The 15064-nt window shown below is 32.3% G+C and overlaps 1 protein-coding gene across 1 annotated transcript; it reads left to right on the top strand.

Annotated features, from left to right (window-relative positions):
* Positions 1–3271: 3271 nt before the first annotated feature.
* Positions 3272–14239, top strand: LOC101248318 (SPX domain-containing membrane protein At4g22990). Its single transcript, XM_004244550.5, has 11 exons — positions 3272–3897; positions 7943–8002; positions 8607–8727; positions 9956–10267; positions 10371–10475; positions 10848–11302; positions 11865–12166; positions 12350–12522; positions 12763–12953; positions 13216–13349; positions 13768–14239. Exons 2-11 carry the CDS (start codon positions 7950–7952, stop codon positions 14004–14006), a joined length of 2085 nt encoding a protein of 694 aa, XP_004244598.1. The 5' UTR covers positions 3272–3897; positions 7943–7949; the 3' UTR covers positions 14007–14239.
* Positions 14240–15064: the final 825 nt, after the last annotated feature.

Here is a 15064-nt window from a genome sequence, read left to right as displayed (position 1 = left end):
CATGAAATTTGATAAATCTCTTCAAATATCTTCTGTTTATAGACAAACTTTCACTTCCACACACAAAATGCAGGTCCAGACACAACTTCAAAAACTCAAATTTTCAAATTACAACTTCCAAATCTATTATCCAACGGGAGCTAACTATAACTAAACTGCTACAAAATCGAGTAGATTTTCAAGTTAATGTGCAAATTTTCAACTTACAGGCACACAGCGATCGACTTCACGGCCTTTGACGATGCATTTTTCCGGATTTAGATCCAAATTATTGCACCGGAGAAACGCCGTATTTTCGCTCCGGCATCAACACCGTCGACGTCGGGATTTGGATTCCCTGCAGCATCCACCGTACTCGTCATTCTCCAATCGTTTTCCTCCTTTGTAATTGGAAATCTTCAGTATTTATATTTGGGCTGTTTTACTGGGCCGTAATGAAGAAAGTTGAGCTAAATTTAGCCGAATGCCCCATTTTTAAGCTACGATTTAAAATTTGACCCTTTTTTAAAAGTTAGTCAGTCCAAAAAAGTGTTATTACATAAATAGTAAAATATATTCGATGTATATAAAAAAATCGGAAAAATAGACCATTCAAGAACGATGGGAAGAGAAGAAAGATGTTTTAAAAAGAATAATTGGCGAAGATCTATTTAAAAAGTAAACATTTATGAGGAGGTACACATCTTAAGCGCCAACTTCCAACTTGTATATTTTTTTTGGTAGAATTACTCGTGTTTTGCCTCAAATTTCTATCTCCATTATATTTATATCATCCATTAACACTGAAATCAATGTAGAACTCAACAGTTTAGCTTAGTAAGACCACCTATGCAAATATAAAATACAAAATATGAATAAAATCGTATCGAAACATGCATAAATATGCTCAATATCAAACACATCATTAAAGGGTAATTACAACTTTTGTTAGTAATGATAACATTAGTCTTCCTTACTCTCATGTGAATTATATGAATTTTTATCTTTTTTCTTGGGTTAAAATTTCATCTTTTCATCATAATATTTAAATTATCCTTTAAAGTTGATAGGAGAAAGAATTTTGGAAGTAAGCCTAGATTCCAAAGCTAAAAGGAAGTCCCACATAGATGGTAATTTTAGATTCCAAAATCCATGATAGTATTGATGGAAATCGAGTATTAAATTATAATACCCCTCTAGTCATTGTCATAATGTACCACAAAGTAGACTAGGACCCATAGCCAAATAATACTAATATTTGGGTGAAATATTGTTGGTGTCATTTTTATTTTTTTTTGTCATTATCATTAGATAAACTTTGCATCATTCTATCGACATTTTGATTGTGATTGGATAAGTTTTTTTACTTTTTAAATATTGTTAAATAATATTTACAAGTTGAGAATTTAGGTTAATTTATAACGATTAAGTGCTAAAAGTTAATATGCAAACATGCACCATGAATTTATTGATTTGATACAGTAACTAACTAGGTATGACACAAAGATAACTCTCCTAATCAGAATTTTGGTTGGTGAAATACTCTCTGAAACCAACCCCGCATATTTATTCTAGCTAGGTTCATATTGTGATCCAAACGTTGATTCATTTAGAAATTTAACAACAAGAATTCATGTAATTCTTGATGACACGTATCACCTAATTAGAGGCCGGAAATTCAAGATTTAATAGTGAGTAGTGTCTGATGTGGAGCTTAGTTTACCTTTAAAATATAATTTTCTGCTATAAATTAATTAATCAAAAATTTTAATATAAATATCAAAAAAGAAAGAATAAAAAGGCGTCTTTATCCATCGTCACATAATTACTGAATAAGACCAAACGTATGTTTTGTGGGGGTAAGTGATACCCTACTAGCTAGTATACTAACATAATGTCATCATATGATATAAGCAATATTAATTATTGTTGTATTGAACTTCCAATACATCACATGTGATGTCCAAAAGCTTTTATATATATATATATATATATATATATATATTATTTCAACAATAATTATATGTAATTTAATAAAACACTATGATGCGAAAATAGGGTAGAAATGGGAATTGGGTGTAGTTGAGGGTGGAATAGCCAAAGGGTGACACCGTGTAGGAGCCGAGGGTGTCGGGGGCAGAGATGGAACCAACATTATGAGTTTGGGGGTTCTTTATTTTCTTTCTCTTCTTTATCATTGAGTTATCAATCAGTTTTGTTAGAGATTCACTAGACACATGCATAATAAAAACAGAATGAAATTTCCCTCTACCAAACACGCCTAAATGGAAAGAATAAAAAGTAAATCTGAGAACAATGTTGGAAACTATAGGTAAGCACTTATTCATTCTTAATTCAAGGTCATTTTCGAATTTTGAATCATGATCGTATTATAATATTCACTTCTTCAAAATATCACTATGGAGTGAATGATTTGACATGAATATTTGACTCTTTTTTAGGCATAAAATCAAGCTTTTTGCTGTCTTATTTTTCAGCGGAAATCTAAGCTAGTTGAAATTACTACTTTTAATTAGATAATAATATAATTCTATAAAGATTTTTTTTAAAAGAAAATAAAAGGATAAACCGCGAAACATCAAAATCATTTCTAACGTATTAAAATAAAATGGCTGCTAATGAAACAGCTAGCATAATGTTTTAGAAGAAAAAATTAAAAAAAAATCACATAATTGCGTGCTAGAATAATTAAAAAGAAAATAAAATTTTCGTAAAGTTTACAACTACTTATTTAACTACTAGGACACGACTAAAGATTAATTATAATTAATAATTAAGGTCAATTTTCTCACACATTTGATATTATTTCTTAATTAACTCGAATTTTTGAATATATGGCTATTATAATTACTTCATGGCATGAAATGTTATGTGGTCCCTTTTTATAAAATTCTTTTATAAAAATTCATCTTTACTTGTCTATTACATTAAAAGTAGTTATCCAATAATAATTGTTCAGTTTAAAAATTCAAAAGTTATTCTATATATCTATTATTTCTTAAGATATGTATCAAATCATTATGAATAATTATTATTAGACGATATTCGATAGATTCGTAGAAAGAAAATTGTCGACAAGGACAATGCCCAATAAATTCATTAGCAAAACAATTTGATTATAAATTGTAATTATGATGGATACGCAACTACCTCCTATCAAATACACTATGATTAGAGTTAGGATATCAAATTAAACTTTGTGAGTATTTCATAGTTTGAATTCAAAAATTATAATATATTAATTTTCTACTTGAAGTACCACTATAGTGTAGGTGTAAAAAAATAGGAATAATTAATAGTTGAGTTATATTTAGATAAATAGTTATAATTAGCTCGAATTGTGAATTGAATTGATCGTGTCAGGTGCAATATTCATTAAATATGAAACTAAAAATATCAAAATATTTTAAATATGAAATTCAAAAAATTCAAATACTTTTTAAGGATATTTTTTTTATCGTCCACTCTAGGAACAGAATAATAATTTAAATAGTTAAATAAATAATTAAAGGAAAAAAAATTCAAGAATTTTACACGTGCTACAACACTAATATTATGCAAACTACCAAAAAAGCTGAATAAGGGCCGAATTTCCCTAACTATATATAAACTCCTCCTCCATTTCTCACACTTTTCATGGTGAATTTCTTACACATGAAATTTGAAATTCAAAATTTATTGTAATTTTGCATTTGTAAAAGAACAAACAAAATCTCGAATTATTGTTCAGAAATCTGAGAGATCACGAGTTTTATTTTTTTTTTGTTCGAATTTTTTTTTTATCGAGCTCAGAGTGCTCTGTATTCTGTAAATCTGAAAATTTGTACAGAGTTCAGTGATTGTTGATGTTCATCTAAAAGTTCTTCTGCAAATTGCTGCCGTTGTGGATACGTACAGGTAATTGTTTCGAGCAAATTACAACAGAATTTGTGAATTTGGATAGAATTTTTGTGGCGTAAGATCGGAGTTTTGCGTGTTATCCGCCATTTTTATACAGCTACGAGTGCTCTGTTATTTTTTCCTTTAAATTTTGTGAATCTGCGAAATTTTCTCTGTTTATTACAGAAAAAACAGAGTTCAGTGTTATATATATATATATATATATAATTTTGGATCCGACTCTTCGTTGTTATATATGTATATATATCAACGAAGAGTCGGATCCAAAATTTTAATTTATTCTGCCAAAACACGTAAATTGAACTACAGTTATGCGCTTTATGTGTGATATAAAACAGTCCTTTGGCATTATAAAAGCATTTAATCGATTTGAGATTCTGTCAACTCAATTGATTCTTTTCAGCTATGTTTTTTCTTTTATATGAAGCTAAAATTATTGCCTGTAAATTAGTGGTTTTGATCTGAAAATGGATAGAGATGTGAGTGAAATGTATGTATATACTAATACTAATGCTTCTTTTATTATGAGTTCAGATATAATATTCGACGAAATTTAAGTGATTTTTCACATATATAATTATGTTATAACGATAGGCTTCGTTCGTGTCTATTTAGCCATATAGGTGCACATGTTGACACTAAACTTAGTGGTCAAGTGGTCAATGAAAGTGAATTGAGATTTGTTGATGTTTTATACCACAAATACAATAAATTATAGTTGAAATTAAAATGACAAAAATGAATATATAAATGAGAAAAGGGTCTGATATACCCCTCAAATTTGTCATTTGGAGCTGATATACCCCTCGTTATGAAAGTGGCTCATATATACCCTTACCGTTATACAAATGGTATACATATACCCCTCCCGTTACAAAATGAGCTCACATATACCCTTCATTTATCGGAAGTGAAAAAATTAGTTTTAAATTTATATTTTTTACTTTTATTTTTTTTTAAAAAATTATTTAGGGGTATATATGATTCTTTTATCAAAGTTCAAGGTATATTTCAATTTTTTTCATACATAAATTATTTTTTTGACTTATTTTATTATAATTATTTGAGTTTCTTATTCTTATTTTTTTTCTTTCATTCCTTAATGTAAAGAAAAAATATTCAAAACTATTTTTTATGTCTATATTGTAATTTAATTTTTGTATTCGAAGAAAAAAATGGTCATCTAGAATAAGTTTTACAAGAATATCAGTGAAATTTTAATAAATTGGATCATCAAAAATAATAATTCTAAATTATTCATTAAAAAAAATATGTTTGACGAGGATTAGTTCTACTCATATGGGATTATATTTTTTAGAAAAAAATAATAAAAAATTAGATTAAAATTATTATTATTTTCATTTTCCGTTAGGCAAAGGGTATATGTGAGCCATTTGTTTATAAGTAGGGGTATATATGAGTCACTTTCATAACAAGGGGTATATCAGCTCCAAATGACAAAGTTGAGGGGTATATCAGATCCTTTTTCCTATATAAATTTTTAGGTTGAGGCGTGAATATATCGCTCTCTTTAAGGAGATTCAAGTGCACTGCGGCATAATCTACACCGATACAGCAGTACGGTTCTTGACTTCTCTCATACAAGATACAGCAATCCAACAACGTCGTACAACTCAATCAACTCCGAATTAGTACAAGAGTCCAAAATTTCACAAAAGAATACCTTCCTTCAACATATTATTATGCTCTTTTGTCTAGTGAATATAGTTAAAGACTTAGAATATTTTCTGTCTCAACTCTCTCTTTCACTAATACACACTACAATATTATTTCATATTCTCATGTTTCTTCCACTCTCACATATCTCTTTTTTTTTCTTCTTATTTATAGGTGATGAATTCTTTCTTGCAATTAATATGAACATAGTGGATAGTAAATTTGTCGAATAAATGACTCAAATGTTACATAAGTTACAAAACATAAAGATAGAATAATGGGTGAAATAAAGAGTTGGTGGTTACACAAGTTATTAACAACTAATGACAATTTTCTTTCACAATTGATGAGAGTAGTTTGATGCATAAATGTGGTCCACCAATAAACATAACATGATACATAATGTGACATATAATATATTTTTATTAATATTGAATGCCACACTGACAATCGCCCACTCATTTTAATATTAAGATAAAAGAGTTCTTCACAACTTAATTAAAGGTAGACTATTATGCATGATGAAGGTGTAATCCACATTGAACATTCACTTAGTAAAACAATAACATTTACTCCAGAGTCAGTAGTGGTCTCAGACTTGAACTATGACTTCTTCAAGGAAATAAAAGTATTACTGGTTGCACACAATAATCAAGGTGTTGACATAATCTTATTTAGCCAGCACATTACGACCTTGTGAGATCACGATTTGCACGAGTGTTTTTAGAACCAGTCCATTCTCATAGAAAGCGACCTACTTTCACACCCGCATAAGTGAAATTTGTCAATGGTGCTCCTATAATTTGACAGCCCACTCATTCGAGATACAGACTTTTAAGAGTTCAAAGACTTAACCATTATAACTCATTATAGGATAAATGCGCTTACATTATAGGGATTGAATAAATTTAATATTAGTGCATTTCACAACAAGTCATTATATGATTCGTTCTTCCCATTGGGCCTAGTTATAGGATCTCTATTCCCCAGGTTGGGTTTCCTCAAGTATGACTCAAAATTTTCTTATAAACAATTACATCCCCTCGATGTGCTTCAGGCTCTTTATCTTGTTAAGGCATTAGTTTATCAAATCTGCAAGATTATCACAAATTTTATCACAATTTATACACCTCTTCTCTTTCATCTCTTGAAGAGAGCAACGTTGAGTGAAATTATGTTGAGATCCCTTTCTTGATATCCACACTTTCTCAAACTGTAATAAAACATGATTCTCCTTAAGCTTGTTGGTGTAATATATCACAAATATAATAAATTACAGTTGAAATTAAAACGACAAAAAATGAATAAACAAATCTTTATGCTGAGGCAAGGATATCTCGCTCTCTTTAAGAAGATTCAAGCCCATTGCGGCATAACCTACATTGATTCAGCATTATCACTCTTGAATTGTCCTCTCCAGGATACAACAACCCAACAACGTCGTACAACTCAAGCAACATTAGTTGAAGAGTCCAAAGCTCCACAAAAGAACACCTTTCTTCAACATAATAGTACTCTCTTTCTTTAGTATAGTGAATATAGTTCAAAGACTTCAAATATTTTTTCTTGTCTCAACTCTCTCTTTCACTACTAAACACTACAATATTATTTCATATTCTTATCTTTCTTCCGTTCTTTCACATATCTCTTGTTGTTTTCTTATTGTTATCAACAGAAAGGAAGACCATACTATTTATAAGTGATGAATTCTTCCTTGAACGAATATGAAGATAGTGGATAGTAAATTTGCCAAGTGAATGGCTCAAATGTTACATAAGTTACAAGACATAAAGATAGATTAATGAGTGAAATGAAGAGTTGGTAGTTACATAAGTTGCTAACAACTAATAGCACTTTCTTCCGCAATTGATGAGAGTAAAGATGCACAAATGTGATGTCCACCAATAGTATAACATGATATATAATGTGGCATGTAAGATATTTTTATTAATATTGAAATGTCACACCAACAAGATTCAAATCCCAGCCTAGACAAAAACGCTTGGTGATTCTTCTCATTTGTTCTAGCCTTTGTGAAAACTGTTACCTAGCACCTGCCGCTAGTAGGAGGTGAACATGTTGTATGTATGTTTAAATTTGTACTTTGAGTGATTAGAGACCAAGTCATTTGAACTACTAAGGGTCTTTCAAGGTTCTTCTGTGTCTCGTGGGGCTCTTTTGTATTGCATGAAAATAATTGTTTGTGAAAAGGTAGCTTATATGAAACTATATTTGGTATATTTTCTCTTTCAGTGTCCGGCACCCAAATACTTGTTGTATTCTCTATGGAAATCAATTTCTCATCACTAGAAATGTGTCATTGCTGTTTATCTCATTCCTTTTCTTTTTTTGTGGCTGAATGCAGATAAAAAATGGTGTCTTTTGGGAAAAAGTTGAAGGAAAGACAAATCCAAGAATGGCAAGGGTATGGTGTCCTTAATTTAGCAGAATCTAGAGATTTCTCTAGATTTATGTGTCAAATTCGGCAGAAATTGATCTTGTCGATGCTCTTATTCTGCACTTTTAGATGAACTTTGTGAACTTGCTATGTTTCTTTTTAGTAAAAACACAATTCCAGAAAATGTTATGCTGTGAATTACTCGATATATTTTCTGCATACATTCTGACCACAAACTTTATTTTTATGTGTGTTAGTTAAAAAATGAAAAAATGGTAGTTGCAATGCAGAAAGACAAAGTTCGCTTCTTTGAGGATTAAGGAAATAGTTTTTTTTTTTTGTGTTAGTAAAGAGAGAAAAAATTACCTGAATACTTCAATGCAGAAGTGATTAAATATGTTGCTTGGACTCTTCAAAGATCCCACTGGGCGTTTTACGAATCGTCCAAAAGCTATGCTATTGTTGAGGATCTGACAGGAATACGACAAGATCTTTGAGGGTCTGAGCAACATAGGTTATTAATCAAAGAGGAGAAATTAGACATTACCACCTAACGAAAAGGAATCAAAAGAAAAGATTTATTTTGAGTCTGCATAATTAAGTTGAATGGTGAAGATCAATTTTGTTGCAGATACTATATCAATTACAAATTGATGAAGAAGAAGCTTAAGCAATATGCTAACCAAAGCCAAGCCGTAGTACCGGATCGTCGATTTGTTCTTAAGGATTTCTCCAGAATGCTAGACAACCAGGTAAGGAGATGGGATTGATGCACTTGCATATTGTATAAAGGCCAAACTAGGCCAAACCAGACAAATTCATTGTAAGTCTTTCAGCGTCTTCCTTATGTGTGATGCATATGCCCTGTTCAAATAGACTATTCTTGTCGTTTAGCAGCATTCAAATAGTTCATCTTGGAAACAAAATTCCTAGGGAGTGGCCTCTTGCTAGCTAATCACCGAGTAAGTTTTAGTAAGTGATTGAGGGCTACTTTTGCCCAACTCTTACCACAGCCTGGCTTCAACAGATATCAGATCCCTACATGCACTAATCAACTGGATCATATTAGTTCTTTTGTTCGTCCTGTGACAGTTTATCAACTTTGAAGTTTGTCAGAATTTATTGTGAAAGGTTTCTATGGTGTTGTATACTTCAAGAGTTATTTTGGAGGCTCTTCGATGAAGTGGAATCCATGCCTAGTTCAACTTGAATCAGGATAAGAACTATGAGTATATGTTATGCATCAGTTGCGAGTATCCTCATCCGTATTCGGTCTATGAAAACTAATCAGTTGTGGAACCTTCATTTTGAAAAAGTTTTTTGTTTCTGAGATCAAACTTTTAGGTAAAAGACAGGTTCTTGTTTCACTCGATGTCTTATTTGCCATATTTGTTGCTAGCAGTGACTGTTGCATAATTTGTTGCTTACTCTGTCAATGTTCTGATCGTGTTGTCAAAGGTAAAGTGCGCTCAAGCCCTGTATATCATAAAAGCTTATGGAGGGCACATTGCCTAGATTAAGCTGTGCTTCACTATAGGCAAGTCAGTTAGGCGTGCAGCACATTGCTCATGAGTTCTATCTAGGATAGAATATTACAAAACAAATATAATCGGCATACAAGTGTAGTAGTGGTTAAGGAAAATAATATGAATGAACTTAATACTTTTTTCTCGAATCACATATATATTTTTGTTTTTTCCCTTCATTGTGCCTTCTATAACTGAAGCCCACACTTTTATTGTGCTTTTCACTTGAAGCCCCAATTCATCTGGAGTGAAATTTAGAGCTTTTCACCTTTGACAACACTAGTTCTTATAGGTTTGGAGGGGTCAATACTAATCCTTGGAAATTAATCTTGACTATCTCTATTTGCTCTTAGCATTTACACTTCCTGTATTGGATCGAAAGGATACTTCTTATAGAGAAGAAGGCTTCAGCCACATCATGGAGATGTGATCATTTTCTTCTTATCTTTTGCAGATCGAAACAATAGTTCTCTTTTTGTTGGAAAAACAAGGAGCTCTTGCGAGCAGAATATCTGGACTTAATGAACAGAAAGATTTGCTTCAAGAGGTGCCCGATATAGCAAAAATAGATGAGTTGCGGGAAGCTTATCAAGCTGTGGGGCGTGATCTTCTAAAGCTTCTCTATTTCGTTGAAATAAATGCTATTGGATTGCGGAAGATACTTAAAAAATTTGACAAACGTTTTGGCTATAAGTTCACTGATTATTATGTCAAAACCCGGGCTAATCATCCCTATTCACAACTTCAGCAAGTATTCAAGCATGTGGTAATATGCTAAACTCAAATAGCTAGTCCACTCTTCTTCTTCTACTATAATGTTGTTGTTGTAGTATGCACTAAAGCAAGCCATCTCTGAACGATGATTGCAGGGATTAGGGGCAGTTGTTGGAGCAATATCTCGTAATCTTGCAGATCTTCAAGACCGTAAGGGAAGCTACTTGTCAATTTATGACCAGCCAGCTCTTCCCCTCCAGGTTTAGTTTACTTGTAGTAATCAGCTTCAGATTTTTGTGCACGTTTTATAAATATCACTCTGGTTGTTCCATTTTATGTGACACATTAATATTTGGAGTGTCAAAAGTTTTTCCGTGACCACTACTTCTCATATTGTGACTTGTAGTACTTTTTATGTAGTTCCTAAATATGTAAATTTTATTTAAGAAAACTTGAAGATGTTTTGTCTGAGTTCACACAGAAAATTAGATAGTTTGACTGTCATACTTTGAATAGTATCACATAAAATGGGACAGATAGTACAATTTCTTTTCTGTCGAACTTCATTCATACTTTGTATGTATGACATGCTCTGCTATTTTTTTCTAATATGGTACAGAGACTCTTTGCAGGATCCTGTGGTTGACTCAATGAAAGCAGCTGTCGATAGATTAAGTCATTCGACAAACTTTCTAAACTTTTTGGCCCAACATGCACTTATTATGCAAGACGAGTTACCCACTCCTGTCGAGGAAGGAGTTGATGATCAGAGATACCATTTTATGTCGCTCCTGTTGAACTTGGCGAATACTTTCCTTTACATGGTCAATACATACATCATTGTACCAACAGCAGATGATTATTCTATGAGCCTTGGTGCGGCTGCAACGGTTTGTGGGATTGTGATCGGAGCCATGGCTGTCGCCCAGATCTTCTCGTCCGTGTATTTCAGTGCTTGGTCGAACAGGTCTTATTTCAGACCTCTGATATTCAGCAGTATAGTTCTGTTTATCGGGAATGTCATGTATGCATTGGCTTATGATCTCAATTCAATACCAGTTCTGCTTATCGGTCGTCTATTTTGCGGGTAAACCTCTTTCCTCCACTCTTTCCAGCGGTATGCATCTATACATGTGGTTTTCTGTTATTGAATATTTAAGATATTTCCTTTTGGTACTTCGGACGACGAATGGTAGTGGTTGGAGGATGCTTTGTAAAATCATTTGGTGATTTCACTCTCTTTTGCGTTTTTGAAGCATATCTAGTTTCATTTTTGCTGATTTGAGAGGTTAACATCGACTTTTCAAAAAGTAATTGCAAATGATGTCGAGTTAGTTGATAAAACTAGTCATGGAGTTAACGAGAAGTTGGAAGAGTTTCATATCGTGGGCTAGATAGCCCTAGGGGATTTCTCGGTTATATTAAAGATGGAATATGTTCATCTCAAGTATAGTCCCCATTAGAAAAATGAATGAAAGTGAAGTGAGATAAGATTATGATATCTAAATTTTGGTTCAGATGCCTAAGCTCAATCTTTTAGGAAAATGCATGATATAGTTGAATGGTATGCAAATGTTAAGATGAATGTATTTTCATAGATCGGTCCATTATCCCCGAATTGTGAATGTGATAATCTTCTTGAATTGCAGTTTTGGTTCCGCCAGAGCAGTAAACCGTCGCTACATCAGTGACTGTGTGCCACTTAAATACCGGATGCAGGCTTCAGCGGGTTTTGTTAGTGCAAGCGCGCTTGGAATGGCATGTGGACCTGCAGTTGCTGGCTTACTTCAGACGAATTTTAAGATTTACAAGATAACCGTCAATAAAGAAACTTTGCCCGGTTGGCTTATGGCTATTGCATGGCTCATTTATTTGATATGGCTGTGGTTCTCTTTTAAAGAACCTGTGCGTGATACTGAAATAAAAAATGTTCCTCAAGAGTCTAAGGCCGGTATGTCCTACATTTCTTTTTAGTTATATTAGTTATTACTATTCGAACATTACATATATTATGTAATCTTTAACTAAGAATACAAAAATAACAATTCACTTGAGTACCATATGTGCAAAATCTGACGTAATAAGGTCGGAAATTATCAAAAAGGATCTGATAATAGATCTTTTTGATCACCAGAACCTGATTCCCTTGAAAAAGGCATTGTGGAACCATTACTGTTAAAATCACCGGAGAATCAACAAGATGAGGATGAACAAGAAGGTGACGAGAGTGAAGAAGCTTCCGAGGACTCTCATAAACCTGCTAATTCTATAGTAGCAGCATACAGATTGCTCACTCCTTCTGTGAAGGTATGTTCGAACTATGAGCTCCTTGCTTCTTTTTCGATCCAATAAAATCCAGAACCCACGTGTTCTGTTACTCATATCATAGCCATAAGTTCTGTTTCTCGCAAGTTTTCTGAATAGCAACCAAAAGAAGGAAAAATGATATGGAACACAAGTCTGCTTGACATGAGTCTATATGATTTGGTTATGTAATAGAAAGACATGAATTTAATGACCACTAACACGACTCTTTGTTTTTTCTAGGTTCAATTGTTAATCTATTTTATGCTGAAATATGCTATGGAGATTTTACTTTCAGAATCTAGTGTCATCTCGACTTATTACTTTAGCTGGTCAACAGGCCATGTCGCAGTTTTTCTTGCGTGTCTTGGCCTCACGGTTCTTCCAGTAAATCTTGTTGTTGGGAGCTACATAAGTAACATGTTCGAGGACAGGTAACTTCTTTCGCGCACACATATGTTAATGGATGGTTACTTTCTGGTCAATAGTCAATACTATTGGCGTATAAAGTAAGAAATATGTTGGCAGCTTTTTCGCATAGAGTTCACGTCTCGCCTTGTAATAATACATCTAATAGACAGAAGGTGGACAAATTTATATTCAAAAATATGTCAGAAAACTGAAAATTCACCATAGGTTTATCATATATAAATCTTCATCATCAGAAATTAAATGCCGAGTTTCTTTTGTTTGCAGGCAAATTCTTTTGGCATCTGAAATTATGGTTTGTGTTGGTATACTGATGAGCTTTAATGTTATAATCCCGTATTCTGTGCCACAATATGTTTGCTCGGGGCTCTTATTATTTGTATCTGCCGAAGTGTTAGAAGGTATGATCCCCTCTTTTCGTTGCCTTTCTTAAGAAACACTCATCTTTAGTTGTCAATTGATCTATCAATATGGAAAACCAAAAATCGCGTAGTTGAATAAAAGTTGTGCTCAAACTCATAATAACTCGAAAAAAAGGAGATAATGTCGTGTCCAAATGGCAAGTGGGACACTGACTCTACTCATTAGAGAGATTAAGAGTAGATACTCAAAGGAATGACATATACTGGCTTCTATAGTTCAACAAAAAGATCTAAAGGGAGTCGTCGATTTTAGAACTTAGGTTAATTGTAGCACGTTGATATAAGTGAATTCATTTCTATATACTATGTGTATAAGTGGTGTTCGTAGTTAACACTTCTTTGACATATAACTAAACTTGGTGATCTAACGATACCTTGGCACTTTGGCTCACTTCAGGTGTAAATTTGTCACTCCTCTCACGAGTCATGTCATCTAGGCTTTCTCGTGGAACCTACAACGGTGGCCTCTTGTCTACAGAAGCTGGAACCATTGCTCGGGTGATTGCAGATGCAACCATAACTCTCGCTGGGTACTTAGGCGAGAGTATGCTCTTGAATGTTACTCTTCTCCCTTCGTTCTTCATATGCATTGTCTCCATTCTCGCCACCTTTTGGACCTACAATTCTCTCTATTGATTTAGTCTCAGGTACTTGAACGAATTCTCATCCCCAGAAATCGTTTCTGCTTTCAACTATCTTATCGATTTATTTGTTTCTTGTACTTTTAGTTTCATTCATCTGTATTATCGCTATAATTTGAAAGTGAAACCAATGGATCATTAGCATAGATTATACTAAATTGATCCGCGATTACGTTGTTACGTTCGTCTTGTTAATATTATTAAGCAAGAAAAGAGTTACCTGTTTCATTCTTTTTGTATATTTTTAGTTACATTGATTTGTATTATTGCTATAAATTGGAAGTGTTCCAATGGATCATGAGTGGTTCTTGGTCTAATTGTTGATATGGAAGTGTGATATGATAATCATAAGCATACAAGGTGAAAGTTAAAAGAGTATAATGTAGTGATGTGATTATGAGTATTAAAATTTATAATAATAATCTATATTTCTCCCCATTTTGATAGAATTTTTTTTTTTGTTAAAATTTTAGAATGTGTTTGTCATTGAATTTTACTCCCTCGTTCATATTGTTTATCATGTTGCGCTTTTCGAAAGTCAATTTGACTAATTTTTAAAGTTAAATTAGATTACATTAATTCGATATATTTTAAAAAATTAGATATTTTAAAATTATATGAAAAGTACTATAAATTACAACTTTTTGCATATTAATATGATGAAAAATACATCTTAAAATGTTAATCGAAATTTTTATAGTTTGACTCTTGTAATAGAAACCATGACAAACAATATTGAACGGGGGAATATTTGTTTTTCTATAAAATTATTTTAGTATATCAAACACATAAGCGAAATATTTTAGTATATCAAACACTAGATACATGATTTCGTGTAAGTACGGGCTCAATATTATTGTTTATGTGATATATTTTGAATTTCAAAATTTAAATAAGTTTATTTTTAATTATAAATTTTTTAAATAATTTGAATTGTCTATAAAAATTTATTTTTAAAATATTGAAGTAACCATTCTCGATCAGATTTAACCTGTCGAAAACGAAATGTGCCACAATTTAGTAGTGGGGTATTGTTTTTTTTAATTTTAATAT

This window comes from Solanum lycopersicum, chromosome 8, assembly GCF_036512215.1.
Source record: "Solanum lycopersicum chromosome 8, SLM_r2.1".
Taxonomy (NCBI): Eukaryota; Viridiplantae; Streptophyta; class Magnoliopsida; order Solanales; family Solanaceae; genus Solanum; species Solanum lycopersicum.
The sequence above is the reverse complement of the archived record's forward strand: the minus strand, read 5'-3'. Positions and strand labels throughout refer to the sequence as shown.

What these genes read in the sequence shown, in the direction of transcription:
- LOC101248318 (XM_004244550.5), top strand. Translation starts at nt 7,950, where the DNA reads ATGGTGTCTTTTGGGAAAAAGTTGAAGGAAAGACAAATCCAAGAATGG. An exon ending in AGCCAGCTCTTCCCCTCCAG is followed by an intron (nt 10,476 to 10,847) that starts GTTTAGTTTACT and finishes GACTCTTTGCAG; the next exon opens with GATCCTGTGGTTGACTCAAT. An exon ending in ATCGGTCGTCTATTTTGCGG is followed by an intron (nt 11,303 to 11,864) that starts GTAAACCTCTTT and finishes CTTGAATTGCAG; the next exon opens with TTTTGGTTCCGCCAGAGCAG.